The sequence below is a fragment of the Hyalella azteca genome, unplaced genomic scaffold (genome assembly GCF_000764305.2).
Source record: "Hyalella azteca isolate HAZT.00-mixed unplaced genomic scaffold, Hazt_2.0.2 contig6892, whole genome shotgun sequence".
In the NCBI taxonomy this organism is placed as follows: Eukaryota; Metazoa; Arthropoda; class Malacostraca; order Amphipoda; family Hyalellidae; genus Hyalella; species Hyalella azteca.
The window spans coordinates 25,914-41,788 of NW_025937033.1; the positions used below are offsets into that span (position 1 = coordinate 25,914).

General features: G+C 34.9%; 1 protein-coding gene across 1 annotated transcript in view; it reads left to right on the forward strand.

The window, feature by feature from the left end:
* Nucleotides 1-14,467, forward strand: part of LOC108682381 (glycine receptor subunit alpha-4-like) — a 38,280-nt gene extending 23,813 nt beyond the window's left edge. The window contains exons 3-8 of the mRNA XM_047881040.1: nt 1,188-1,255; nt 3,143-3,366; nt 7,145-7,227; nt 9,243-9,380; nt 11,659-11,850; nt 14,010-14,467. Coding sequence (XP_047736996.1) covers nt 1,188-1,255; nt 3,143-3,366; nt 7,145-7,227; nt 9,243-9,380; nt 11,659-11,850; nt 14,010-14,467 — 1,163 coding nt within the window. The remainder of the gene's footprint in view (nt 1-1,187; nt 1,256-3,142; nt 3,367-7,144; nt 7,228-9,242; nt 9,381-11,658; nt 11,851-14,009) is intronic.
* The last annotated feature ends 1,408 nt before the right edge of the window (nt 14,468-15,875 follow it).

A 15,875-nucleotide genomic window follows, 5' to 3' on the forward strand; every position in this document is an offset into this window, starting at 1 on the left:
AGTTCTGCACCTCCCAAACAACTCCACGTCTATTCAGCAGCTGCTAATTGTCTAGCCTTAGGAGGCAGACCAACGCTACTGACTTTGAATGACATTTTATTAATCATTAAATTGATAAATAACACTGTCAAGTATTACTAAAATTAACCTGAAAGTAGTGCCTTAAGATTTAAGTCAACCTTAACGTTGAAAGCTTTGAGAATTGACTGATGGTTCGGATATTGTCGCCAATGCCTTTGTATGTAAAGTTCTTGTAACTACAGTCATCGTTAGTAGATAAAGGGTTGAATTATTAGGTCAAAACTGGTTCAATTGCATGTAAACGAGCAGCATGAGTGGTCGGTAAACCATTAACTCAATTTATGTATCGTATTAACCTTGCTTAAAATGAATTTGATTAAACAATAATTAAAAACTATTTAATTAAACGATAATTTAAATAATTAATTTAATTAAATGAATTAAATAAATTAATCAGTTATTTATATTAATTAATTAGATTAATTTAATTAATTAAAGTAAACAATTATGTTTACTTTATCGATTCATGTTTACTTTATCTTTATCTTTATATATTACCGTCGATGGCTTCGGACTCCAGAATTTTCAAACGGTCCTATCAGAGGAACTCAAGTTTCGGTACAGAAGTTAAAGTCTGGGTTCAAAACTCTGAAGGAAAATTGGTATTCACTGTTAAAATGGAGTAAGGGTTCTAAAAATTAAAGAAATAACTGTTGCGAACAAAATAAACGACTAAGCAAGAACAGAAAATATACATTATCAATGCTTACTTAGCTGAATTTCTATCTCAAAACGTGAGTTCAACGATGACCAAACACCTCAGCTAAACATATAGCATTGGATTGCGGTTGGTAAATAAATTTTCTGTGTATACAGTATCCTTGAAATTGTTAAATTTTCCAAATTTATGACAAAAGTTAAAAGGCCAATTAAAAACGCGTCATAAATACGTCATGAACACGTCATGAACACGTCATGAACACGTCATGAACACGTCATGAACACGTCATGAACACGTCATGAATACGCCATGAACACGTCATGAACGTGTCATGAACACGTTATGGTCAAGCAATGAGCACATTGGCATGCGTTTGCTGCCAAAACATTGTGCATGGTTCATAAATAATAACTTACTTTAATAAAAATTTTGGTTTTGTTTGCAGACAACGCGACAACTGTGGCGTGCGAGGTTTACATCCGGAGTTTCGGATCCATCGACCCGAGTTCCATGGTCAGATTTTAGATCCCAGCTCTGTGCGCCAGTTTCTTGTCAGAATCGGCGAGGAGGCCGGGCGGTTAAGCACAGCAGAATTGTAGCAGTGAGCTGTGAGTTTGAGACCGCAACAAGCTGTGATTTTTTGTAATGTTAAGAATCGGCGACAGACCAACGGCCCTATAAATTCTGAAACCGCTAAACCGCTATATATGACCTATAATTAACTAATAAGCATAATAATTGGTGATACCTCTTCAAGTTTAATATTTTTCTCGAGTTAAAACTATGGCTCCTCAAAATGCTGTTTTTTTCTGGTACTGTAATTGGAAAATTTCGGACAAATAATAAAAAAGTATAAATTGATACAAAATCTAGTAGGCGATTCAAATTTCATGTCGTTATTGTAGTTGGCGAAACAAACTTGTTCAAATAAATAACTTTTTCAACTAAATTTTCAAATTATTTACATTTTTAAAGTTTTATGGAATTGAAACAGAAAAACACATAAAACCGCAATAAACTTCACAAATATAATTTCAGCTATCGCTCTCAATTGATTTACCATTTTTAGATAAAATCATGAAATGACCACGGAAAGGGTGTGCCGTATTCCAGTAACGATGCAATAGATCGAATCGTTATATTAATGATTGAAAAAACATAATAGTTAGCAGCAATAACGCCTAAATTGCCACTTATGTTATTCTGTATGTTTCTGTGTTCCTGATAATTATTGTTCAGGTTTGATTACGAAATCACTGTAGCGTTAAAATTGATTCAGCACTGAAGAGACGCTTGGACTCTTGATGAATGCCCACCACAGTACGATAGAACTATGATCAAATTTATACCAATATGGAAACAAATGTAAAAGTTTCGAATCAATTAATCCAATCCTGCACTCCAGGGAATGCTCATTACCAAAGCAATTTCAACAGATGGTGACGCTATTATGACATTAATTTAGGGAATATCCGTAAATTATGCAGATTGTAACATCGCGGCTCAGATGGCACAAGCAATCACGTTTGTGCGCCGCGTTAAAACTAATGATAATTTCTTTGCTTATTGCAGCTGGAAATGTCAGCCTCGTAAAGAAATTGCGTGCCTAGACATTATGCGTCATTGCAGGACTGCTAGAAAAATAGCTTCCTCGTTTTCATGGAATATTTTTTTTTGAGCAAATTAATGACTTTTTTCGTTCAGATACATTTAAAAAGTTATCTATTAACGATTTTCATTGTTATTTTCTAGTTTTAGGGTGACTATAGATACAAGACTGCTGCAATTTATTATTGTGTCACAAATTATAGGATTATTATACTTGGTGAACAATTAAAGTGCAATGTTGCACCATCTAAAAGGGTAAAAAATCTTAATAAAAAATCATGAAGAATACAAAAGTTTCATGTAATGTGTAGTGAATACAAGTAGCGACCAATTTACCGATATTATTTTAGGAAATTCAATATAGTAAGCTTCATTTTATGCATGTGCCTTTGTTAACCCAACAGTTCACGAAATGGAAGTCGAACGTATTGCGACCTTCAGTACAAATCCGTAAATTATAAAAAATTAAATTAAATTTACAATTTTTTAAATTAAAATTTCCGAAAATAACATTTCCATTCCTCCGAATCACCTTCGAATATTTAACAATAGAACGAAATGCTTATCTTCACGAAACAAGAGAGTCATAGCAATAATATCTGACTTACGTCTGGCAGACTGAAAATAATCTTGGAATAAGAGTGCTATTAAAACTTCACATTTCACTCATATTTCAATGCATGACTGGTTCGGTGACTGGACCTTGGACTTAATTTCTGTAACTTGTTCTTTCCATCTATTTTACTCTATCGAATTTCAATGCATTGATCTACCTCCCATCATTCCCTTCAGGACTACCAAGTGGACTTGTACCTGCGGCAGACGTGGTACGATGCGCGACTGAAACACGAAGATCTCGTCCAGCCGCTGGACTTGAACGACCCGAACTTGGTGAAGGCGATCTGGAAGCCTGAGGTGTATTTCCCCAACGCTAAAGATGCTGATTTTCAGTTCGTGACCGTGCCGAACGTGCTTGTTAGGATCAACCCGCACGGCGAGATCCTCTACATGCTCAGGTGACGATTGAATTTTATTGATGGCATTCAGTTTAGGGATAACCATGTAGTCCGTATGTTGAGTTCATGTAATCGGCATATTAAGTTCATCTGGAACGCAAAGTTATTTGGATATGTTTGATTTTACACTCACTACCTTCCATAAGACCAATGCTTGTAAAATCTCAATTCAGTCAACAGATAAATCAGACCCAAATTTATTAAAAAGTATATGTTTTTTAATATATACACCCGCCTGCAGCATCTTACGTTCCAAATGAAGTTAGTACATGCCTGGAAATGCTATTCGATCTGCTAATCTTTGACATGCTCTGCAAATATGTGTGATTAAATTTTCATGCTTCATCACAAGATTAAACTTATTTTACTACATTGAGCATTAACACCCCTTATTTAAATTTAGAGCTATCTCAACGCTGATTCATGGTTGATGTTGACTAGACCAGTATTGAATTAGCAACCCATTGTCGGCTTTTTCTCTTAGCAAAGCAGACCTCTTTCAGAATTATGGGAATTCTGGGGCGCCCGGTTGGAGTATCAAACAAACCATCTTGGTTCGTTTGATACTCGTCTTCTTTGGCCGAGCCTTACCTAACCTGAAATCTGACGGGGGGTTAGGATAAGATGCTGAAACGTATGCGCTCAATACCTTAAGCCTGTTGCTTCTTGCTTAGTCGAAGGATAATGAAATGTTTATCAGGAAACTAAGAAATAATAAACTTAACAACAGCAGGAGACTAGAATATTGTCATTATACAATATACGGAGGATTCTGCATACCATTACGCGTTAGTACTGCAACAGGAGCAAGGTGTGTCACTAACCAATCAACTATATCGTCCACGAGTGGAATGATTGCTAAATATAGAGCCGAGGAAGGAAAATAACAATTATTTGAACATCGTGCGTAATTAAAGACACTACTTTTCCATAAAATTAAATGTTTTAAAAACCGAAAATGTATTAGATTTTAAAGTCTTCTTCATCTCCAATGATGATTACGTATATGCTGAACTTGCGATCGTTTCGTTTCCGAAATAATAAAATTATCTATTTTTCAATTCAGCAATTTTTCATCTTTAAGAATAAGGTATTAGCAGCTTTCTTCACAGCGATTGCGATGGAGTAGTTCAACATGAGAGAGTTGGCACTGCGCGTTTCGTAACTCCTTAACTCGGTCTGTGCTGCAGCGTTCAATAACGTTTGTAGTTACTGCTTGCTCGAGAAAATTTCAACCCGTTTCTGCTAAATACTTGACCAGTTTGAACAGCATTTTTAGATTTAGTTTGTTTCTCGGGTCTTGGTCTTTATTTCTCATAGAATGAGAGAGCAACAGTCAATAGTATTTAGAAAAGTGACTCGGAGTGGAGACTGGACAAGCAGAATACGCAAGCTGAAATCATGAAATTGCTTCTCGGTAGATGCGTTGCGATGACGCAATGACATAAATGATTTTTCCGTAGAAATACTGGCCGTAACTGTTGGCATTAAACATATACTAATTGATAGAATTGAGTATTTACGAGTGTTGAAACTGAAGTTTCAACCGATGGTTTGGTGGAGTGCTTATTGCTTGTTTATACCTATAACATCGAGGTTGTGAGCATTTTAATAATCATGTGGGGTGAAGATTAAAGCTTAAATTTATATATTCTTGCAGTTTTTCCTACAATACTTATAAATAATATCATGGAAATTTTGCAGGTTTGGGATGAATATCTAGCCCACTTCCAAGTTTTAATTGAATTTCTGTTGAGGCGGAGCCTGAGTTTTCGTTACGGGGGGAACTTCAGAAGTCGAAAGAAAGCTGAATTTAAATTCAAGTTAGCATTTTGTGTTAGTCAAGTAATTTAGAAAAATGTAACTTTTCGGGTTGATTTCATGATTGCGTTATGTTTTGTGCTTACATTTCACACTAAAGTTCTGCAATATCTGAAATGTAAAAAATTTTCGTGTGAGATTTTTCGACTAGTATTATTGTGACCCTGTCAATTTCGGCTCTACGGAGTCATTAATTCATCTCATATTCGCGCAACTCCTTTGTTATAAGTAACTTCGCTGCTTAATTTTTTATACGAATGCCAGATCAGTTACAGTGCAGTTAAAAACTAACCGCGATGTTTTAACTAACATCAAATATTATTTACACATCGAACTTAAATTTACTATTTACATGTTTTGATTTTTAAATACACAACTGCGAATGTTTCTAAGAAAGAAAGCAATTCTCTGCGCTCCGATGAGGTTAAAAGATCAGTCCAGCTTTTACCAACAAGTTACAGTGTCTCTGACACAGTTACTGTAACGACGCCAGAGCTCTCTGGTTGCCCCCCGACATTGCCCTCAGAAACCATCTTTCTAAATGAGAGAAATGCGAGCCACTGTCGAGTGCACGGAACTCGTCCTGTTCTTTGGGAAAAAGTCCAGACTTTCAGGAGCCTTTGGATGGTCCATGGAGCGACAAATTGTGTTCCCCTACAAGCATGGGCAGAAGATTCCAGTTGGAAATGAGGCAATTTTCCATGCAGTTAACGATAAATGAATGCTGTGGCAATAAGACTTCAAATTTATGTGTAGGAGTTAGGCACTCTTAATAAATCGTAGGAAATACATTATTCGAAAATAAAAGGTAAACTGGTTAGGCCGTACCAAAATAATTATGTCTCATAAGTACCGTAGCTCATACTTAATAAAGATTTTACTTATTTTCTTGACAAGGCTTCGCAAAACATTTGTTTCAAAGTCATTGAAGTATCTACGAAAATCACGCGTGCAAATAATAAGTACACATTGTCTATTTTTGTTAAATTTCTCACATGATTAAGAATTAAAGAGGGATCTTTGCGTGAACGTTACTACAAATTCTTGATGCTTTTGCGTCATCTGTAAAAAATTATCCGAAGTTTACAGCTGAGTGATATTCTTTAGCTGACCTAGGCAGTTGAATTAAACTCATAAACACTCAATGTACATAATTAAGGTGAATTTCAAAAAATCGCTTGAACGGCACTTTGCTGTTTTACTTTATTGTTTTTTTTTGGGCATTCATTGAGTGAAAAAAGGAAAAATATTATGCAACTCTTTCGTTATTGTGGTAATAGAAATGATCAACATAAAAAGAAAAGGTAAGCAAATACAAATTTCCCTGGAAAAGTTAATATATATAATTTGTGCATATTCAGTTATTACAAATTAAAGTAACACATTTTTTTCATGATTGTGAAAAGCTTACATTTTAGAAAGGAATGAAAATTTTTGCTTTGTATAGATATAAATTTAATAATGATAAGTATTGCTTAAAATATATAAAATTATCCTATATTTTATCATTGGAAATAATATGTTCTTGTGGAAGTTAAAATCATTTCAACATATGACAGTTCACAGCATATCTAAGTTAAAAGCTGCGCAATTAAACGTCAATGTCGAGTTATCAATGATGGAGCTTCATCTATGTCATCATTACATGTTGACAATGAATATTCATGCAATGCAGTTAGTTAAATGTTGAAAATAAGCATACATTAAATTAAGTACATTTTTATTGACAATAAACACGCTTGCAATTAACACTGATTTTCATGTTGACAATAAACACCCATGTGATGAAGTTAATTTATGTTGACAATGAACATGCATGCAGTGAAGCTGATTTTATGTCGACAGAGAACATGCTTGCAATAAAGCTGATTTATGACGACATTAAACATACATGCAATTAACTTATTTTCATTTGTCAATCAACAAGTAGCGAAAGAATAATATCCCTTCTTTACAGGTTGAAGCTCACTTTTGCCTGCATGATGGAGCTCTCCAAGTTTCCTTTGGACACTCAAGTCTGCACCATAGAAATCGCAAGCTGTAAGTCAATATTAATTGTTTTATTTTATCTCCCAATGATTTCATTACACGCACGCAAAATTAAATTTTTACAGAGAATTTCCCCTGCAATTTTTTTATTGTACATACTTTATTTTATCCGTCCAAGACATGCTACAAATTTTTTGAAGTTTAGATGAGTAATTCCGGTTCATGGGATAACTGATATAAATCCCCGCGACGCCATAAGAGCTTCTATAGAAGCGACTGGATTAAAACTTGAAACCGAAGTTTGCTCGAAAGAGGATTTGGACACTGATTTGGATTTTCCGTACTGAAAGGCTTGCAAAAATTTAGCCAATGTGAAATGGTTAAAAACATGTTTTTTAAAGGGTAAAAAACATTTTAATATAAAAACACATTTTTCGGGCATGATATGTATATAAATGCACGATGAATATAGAAAATAGCTATAAGTTAATTTAAGTTTATTTGCACATATATGAATATTTTGCATTGATCCTTTAGTCATCATAACTGACGATAATTAACTACGTTTTCAGGAGAGTTTCAGTTTCAACATGATCGAAATTCATTTCTGGCTCAAATATTTTGGGCAATATATTCCGATTACAGGATGAATCCTAATAAAAAAATTCAACTCTAAACTGCATTCGAATTTAAGTTCGATTAGTTGAAAAGAACAATCAAGCTTTGCATCCTATTAAGCTCATTCTATTTGCATTCTACTCTTGTTTAGGCTCGCAATTTTAAACACGTGTTGTGAGGCTGAACATTCGATTGATCCACAAAGTACGTTAAAAAACTATGGAATAAATGAATGATTTTTTTATTTAAAGTGGTGAATTATCTATCATTATTACATTATGCACCGAATTTTCTTTTTTGTTTGAAACTAACTTACGGGACGATCAAGGACTTGATTTTATATTGATAGCAACGAATAATAGACTGGAAACTAAAGGTTGTTTATCTGACCGAACCAAGCTGGAAAAAGCCATGCCTGAGACTATCCTCTTTCAAGCCAGCTCATTGCCATATCTCAAAAAGAATTTGAAAAAAATTAATTAATTTGAGGGTTTGTAGGCAATGAGAAAATTATTAAATTGATTATTAATCACTCTTTAATAAATTATTGAGTATATTTCTATCGTGTAGCGCCAGTGTTCAACAGAAAACCTGAAAAAAAAACAATAAATATTTTTTCTTGAGTTATCGTCTGAAATTCACCAGTAGTAAGCATGTGCTTCGAAAACTCAGTGATGTAAAGCAAATGTTCAGTTGAGCAAAAAGATGGCTCAGTTACATTCAAGGAATTTATGGCCTTTCAGTTTATTTCCTCTCGTGAATGATGTTCCAGTTAATTTACATTATTTACGAGCTGTTAGATATCCCGGTGCACCTCAGCTGTCAGTGAATAATGCTTCTGTAAATTATTCTCGACAAACGCGGTTCTACTCCTTATTTTTTGAACTGTTGCAAAGGTTGTAAGCAGCACCAAAAATTAGTTGCGGCTGGTTGGAATTATTCATAAATGGCAGATTTAAAAGTTATGAATAATAATTTATTGATTGCTGGAGGAAGGTAATGATGAAAAATATTTTGTTTCAGTTTCAAAGACGATGCAGGAGTGTTTCTGGAGGAAGGAACGATGGATTTTTTTAGTTTAAGAGACGATGCAAGGAGTGTTGCTGTTGGAAGGAATGATGAAAAAAATTTGTTTCAGTTTCAAAGACGATGCAGAAGTGTTGCTGGGGGAAGGAATGATGAAACTATTTTGTTTTAGTTTCAATGACGATGCAGGAGTGTTGCTGGAGGAAGGAATGATAAAAATATTTTGTTTCACTTTCAGAGAATATGCAGAAGTGCTGCTGACGTGCTATTTTCAATGATGAAAATTTTTTGTTTCAGTTTCAAAGACGATGCAGGAGTGTTGCTGGGTGAATGAATGCTGAAAATATTTAGTTTCAGTTTCAGAGAATATGCAAGAGTGTTGCTGAGATGCTATTTTCAATGATGAAAATATTTTGTTTCAGTTTCAAAGACGATGCAGGAGCTGGTGCTGCAGTGGAAGCTCACCAAGGAGCCCATTAAGATGCACAAAGACCTTCGCATGCCTCAGTTTCAAATGCAAGACATCGTAGCCACCACCTGTCAAGAAGCCTCACAAATCGGTAAGCATTTCTATGCGTTTGTTGTTAATGTTCTACTATGATACTAATATACTATTAATTGACTTTAAAGAAATGGGATTTTTTGGTTATTTATTTACTCTTACAAATCATATTGTGACGGTAAAGATAACTCTTCAAAAATTCAATACCTTTTGAAACGCTTTTTTGTTAGAAACTTTCAATACAATTCAAATCTTTCTAATTTTCAAAACATAGGCAATTTTAATGCCTAAAAAATTCTATGTTCCGTTCATCTGTCTTGGGAACTTTATGGAAAACTCCTGGCGTCCTTTTTAGCTTAGGCTTCGCTGATAATCTTCTTGTATCCAATTTAGTGCCACCAGCTTAGCATAAACATTGGAAAACTTTACATTCAAGTTGCGGCTAGGATACTGAAGTGAAATCCGCTTCTTATTATGCATGAAGAAGCAGTCTTCTACCGTTACAATTGCTGAATATTGATGAAATGCTTGCTTCTGTTGGCGAATGTTCGCGAGATGGGTGATTGTGCTGCCGAATGTCGATAAATGGTTTATTGTGCTGCCAAATGTTTATTAAATAGCTTATTATGCTGCCGAATGTTTATTAAATAGTTTATTGTGTTGATGAATGTTGAATAAATGGTTTATTGCGTTGCCGGATGTTGATTAAATGGTTTATTGTGCTGCCGAATGTTTATTACATAGTTTATTGTGGAGCCAAATGTTTATTAAATAGTTTATTGTGCTGCCGAATTTAGATTAAATGATTGATTGTGTTGCCGAAGGTTTACGTGAGGGTTGATTGTGTTGCCGAATGTTGATTAAAAGGTTTATTGTGTTGCTGAATGTTGATTAAATGATTTTTTGTGCTGCCGAAAGTTGATTAAATGGTTTATTGTGTTGCCGAATTTTTACGAGATGGTTGATTGTGCTGCCGAATGTGGATTAAATGATTGATTGTGTTGCCGAATGTTCACGTGAAGGTTGATTCTGGTGCCAAATGTTAATTAAATAGTTTATTTTCTTGCAGCATTTTAATGAGGTGGTTGATTGAGTTGCCGGATATTGATTAAACAGTGGATTTTCTTGCCGTTAACGAGATGTTTGATTGTGTTGCCGAATGTTCATATGGTTGTTGATTTTATTGTCGATTGTTCATTTGATTGTTGACTCTATTTTAATTAATTATCGTATCGGAATTTTATTGGGCTGTTAGACTTTCATGGTAAATATCTTTGTGTTGATCAACAATTCTATATTGAAGCATCAATATAATAAATATAATTCTTTTCAAAATGTTCACCGGGTGATTCAGTCTATCGTCTGATGATGTTTCGGTGATGATATTGGGTTTTCATGCGTCCAATGTCACGCAAAGATTAATTAAATTGATTAATATTATCGTAATTATCTTTTCCAATATCTAAGGGATAAAAATTCCCGGTAGCGCCAATCATTGAAACAATGATCCCTATTCTATCGAATAAATTTCTTATGTGATTCTCAGTAAGTGGACAAGTAGAATCCAATCATTAAATTAGTCTTCAACTTTACGTTTTAATCTCCTTCAGTTTCCCACCCCTGGAGCACAGCATTTAATTGTTTTTCAGACAGATTTCTCATCACATCAGTCAGACATCATATTAGTTTTTCGAATGACATCTGTTCAAAATTGAGCTGCATTACTGTTTTTTTGTAGTCGACTGCAGTCATTTACACCGTACGAAGATATTTATGGAGTAGAGAAAATAACGAGTGAGTGGGTGTCCTGATCGTTCATGTTAGGCAGGAAAGAAAGCGCAAAGCGGTGGTCCTTAATTTTTTGTATTGAAAGAGCACACGACGTCGAGGGAAACCTTTTTAACTCACGTTAATAGCAGAGCTTATCTATCAAAGTAATTTATTTGCCACCCGATGTAAACACGAATTATATCATTTGAAAATCCATAAAATTTTTAAGATTTTGTGGATTCCTTTCTATTTATCCGCGAAGATGCTGTGCAAGAGACGCTGGCAGTTATATTGAACAGATGCTGTTATATTTTATTGAAAGATATGCTAGCAACCTAGAGCGCCAGAATGCATCGCGGTGAGAGAAACTGTCGACTGGTGGCGGTCACAACAAACGGATCCTAATGTTCGATTAACATGACTCAATTGTTTGTAATATAGTTCAATCACGCGATTCTAGGGCCATCATGACAAGAGAGACTGTGTGCTTAGTTTATAAGTCCTATAAAACTTTATTACTCATCTTCCCCAAAATTTATTTCATTGGGGATTTTCATGTGTTTCAGGAAACTACAGTTGTCTGGTGGCTGAATTTCACCTGCAACGATCGGTGGGATTCCATCTGGTGCAATCGTACCTGCCTACGATCCTAATCGTGGCCATCTCCTGGGTCAGCTTCTGGATGGACGTGGACTCTGTACCTGGCCGTACAACTCTGGGAGTGACCACCCTGCTTACCGTGTCCACCAAGTCTTCAGGTGAGTGACCACCCTGCTTACAGTGTCCACCAAGTCCTCAGGTGACTGACCACCCATACAGTGTCCACCAAGTTTTCTGGCCAGCAACCAAGTTTAGGGTCCTCAGTTCAGATCACCTTTCCAACACCCTTCTGTTGTCGGGTGGACTAAATTCTTTGACTAAGCCCTTCAATAATTTATATGCTTCAAACTATTGTGAAAGTGCCTTAAACGTGTAACCCAAGACTTATGAAAATGTTTATTTCTGACAAGGTTATTGGTTTTAAGTTGGCCTAATAACTCTTCTTCCACAGTTATTGAAAGCTTATTTTTTTTCTACTTCTCCTCTTTTCTATAGCAGACAAGGTTCCCTAATTCATAAAGCTGAAAACGAATGCGTACTCATTCAGCTGATTGGTTATTCTCCCACATAAAGCTGATCAGGATTTCTTACTCATTCAGTTGATGAGATTTTCTTACTCATACAACTGAAAAATATTTCCTACTCTAGCAGCTGTTGACGCTTTCTGTCTTTTTCAGTGCTCGAATTTTCAGAATAGAAAACGACAATCGTATTTATGAAATTATTAATAAAGATTTTTATGTAATAATTCACACTGAGGAAATAATAATTAATAACCTCCCTGAAATAATCAGTCTCCCAACATCCCCACAACACACCCCCTTGCCAGCCACACCGAAGTGAACAAGACAGCAGCAAATGAGATTGCCTCTCAATGCCCCAGCGGGAGCCATGGGTAACAAAAGAAAACTGATTTGCGCAGCAGCAAGGACTTCACTTATGGCTTGTGATAGAATGTTCATATGGATAGTTACTGTGATAATAAAGTGTGTTAGGTGCGTGGATATGTTCATAGGGATAGATATTTTGTAACAGTAACAGTATTGTAGTATTGTAACAGTAACATTGACCAATTATTCGCGTGAAAAATCTTAAAGGATTTTTTATATCTGATACCCATTGAGATATGAGTGCCAATATATGCATCGCTGCTGGCTTACATAGCTTGTTGGTGATTATTTTATACATATAACTTAGTTTACCATCGGAGGCGGAAATTATAGAAATAATTATTATTAATTCTTTTATTCAACTGTTCGTAAATTTAATCATCGCATTGGTTTGAAAAGCATGAAAGGTTTATCAAGGTCAGATTAATGATCATGCATGCGCGACTTTAAATCTTAGGGAAAGGATTGAAATACTTTTAGATTTTTTTACAGTTCCGTGCTGATGCAATAACAACTAGTTTTCAATGGCGTCAAATGGACAGAATTTGCAATGAACCTTTTTTTGTGGTTCGCAGTGCCGGGAAAGTAAGAGTCCAAAAGTTTCACAGTTAGGTAAATTTGGTATTCATCAAATGAATGTAGAGATTGATTTCAATTATTATTCACAAAGATTTCATTTTTTTTTTGTATTTATTGATTTCATGGGATGATAGCTGTTTCAATAAATAATATTTTAAATGTTTAAATGTTCAAAATATCAGTTTTAAAATTTCCAACGTTGATTATAAATTTCGGTCGTGTAGTAGAATTTAGCCAATGAGTATAATTCTGTTAATGATTTTATTTTCTCTCCAGGAATTACTGTGAAATTTTTATTGAATCTTTTTTGAAGCGTATTAGCTTCCACACATATATAAAATCATTAAACTGAACAATTAATTGATATGTTAGTGAAAGTCATAATTAGAGAAAACCATCATTAAAAACCATAATTAGCAATAAAATAAATTAACCAATCGAGAAAAAATGTAACTCAGTACTCACAACAGTGAGTGACAGAGAGCGCATTTTGAAGTGAAGTGAAGTGAAGTCACGGACGGACAGACAGAAAGACGGACGGACATGACGAGTGCCTTTTGTCCATAAATGAGAAAGTGCGCTAAAAATGCTGCCGACGATCTATATTCCATCGACATCGAATAAATTTTGCTAGTCAGCACATAAACTGATAGCCACAAAACAAGAAAGTGATATTCTCAAGTCAACACACAAACTGATATGCACATTATTTTTCGAATCACAATGATAAAATTTTGTACGGGACACCAAATAATATCAAAACAAACTGTAATTTTTAATGACCCAGTGTATGGTATTACACCGTAATTCTAGTTGTAAATAACAACATTTAAACAAATTAACATAAGAAAAATTAATGATGAAAGCGACATCCGAGTACATTATTGATATTTTTTTCTTTATTACAGCCTTTGTCTTCTCTGCACTACTGGAGTTCACATTAGTGAATTATTTGTGGCGCAAAAATGCAAGTCAAATGTTACCCCATCGTCCATATTGGCGGCACCCGAACACCTCAGCGCCTCAGTGCGGGCGTCACCGGTGCTGCCACCAACCAAAATCTCCGTCAAGACAACACCGCAAACTGCACTTGGCAGAGAACAAATCCCTTAGTAATTGCAATAGACCTACTGTGGACCTACAGGATAGGAAGGAACAGCAAAACGACTTTGCAAACTCACCGAAGAAAAAATGTTTATCTGCCGCCGACATCGATGAAGGAAAGAGGGTCGGACTAAGTGACGAGACTCCGATTGATGCGGTCAAGTCCCGTGGAGTTATTCTGGTAGGCATGAGATATATGTGAAGAATATTATCTGACTTGCAAGTAACATTAAAATGTATTCAGGTAATGAGTATCGAATAAATTCTTAAAAGATATATTCTTGAATAATCAGATTACGGTATTTTAGGTTTGTTATTGACAAAAGAAATGTATTGAATACAGTTGAAGCTTTATTTGAAAATATTCAGAGTGAATTTAAATGTCTTATGTATAATTTATTTTATAATCAAGGTAAATTTTAATGCAAAATGTCTTTTCTGCTAATTTTAGAATCTCTTAGAATAGGTGCACAGTGCATGAAAAATATTTTTGGTCTTAAAACCAGCGGCTTTTCGTAATATTCGCATGCATTAAAATAAAAATCATTAGTTCACTAAATCATCTTTTATGCAAATTTGGCTCTCCAGGTAAAGGGTAGAAATTGACAATTGACAAGGGGCCGATACGTATGCTTTTGTGCTCGTAACTTTCATATTCAGATTATCTTAATTTAATATCATAATAAAAGTTTTTCCATCCATCATATCAACAATATCGTATAAACAAGGAAATATCTGGTAACCTGAGGTCCGGGGAGACTGCAATTTTTCTGTTAATGGTTCATCGAAACCGGTTTTTTTCAAGGTAACCTAAACTCCATCCGATCGTTCGAGGTCACTGTTGTGATTAATCAATTTATGTTTCCTAGAAATTTTACTGAACGAATGGCGCGCGTCTACGTGGAAATTTATTTATCGGAATGAAATCACATATTTTCTTTAATTGGCCCATGTTATATCGGATTTAATTATTCAACTGTAATCGGCATTAGGTTATAAAAAAGATGATGTTTCTCTGATATTTTTCATATTATACATCAGATTGTGCGGACTGAGCGATCATGTTCGAAAAATTTCTCCTCAGTTGTTATATAAACATTTTCTCATATATTTATTACAGTGGTATGAACCTAAGTTCATCTTAGCCACCGAAAATTTGTCTCAGCCAACTGCTGTCAGATATCATTCAGTTTTTATATCTTCTTCAGTAAAAAACAACTCAGTAACGATATGGTGTGGCCTCTCTGATTCAAATCCAGCCCTGTTATTACTTTCAGCGTAAATAAGCTCTATAATGTTTTGCAATCATGGATCATGTAATTGTATCATGGAAATATAGGGCGCGTAACTGCATTTGTATACGCTTAATAAATTTGAGATTTGAATAGTTTCACCCACACTCATGTACGCCACTTGGGCTTGCAACACACAGTAGGACAAGCGTATTTTAATCGCGGACTTAATCGATTAACGATTGTGATCGTAGTCTGACAAGATATCTTATTTTTCAGAGGCAAACATGAGAAATTGAATCAATTTTAAGAAAATATAATGAAAATAACGGCGAAAAATCAAATTGGCAGCTGATGGTTGTTGCCCAATTAGCGACG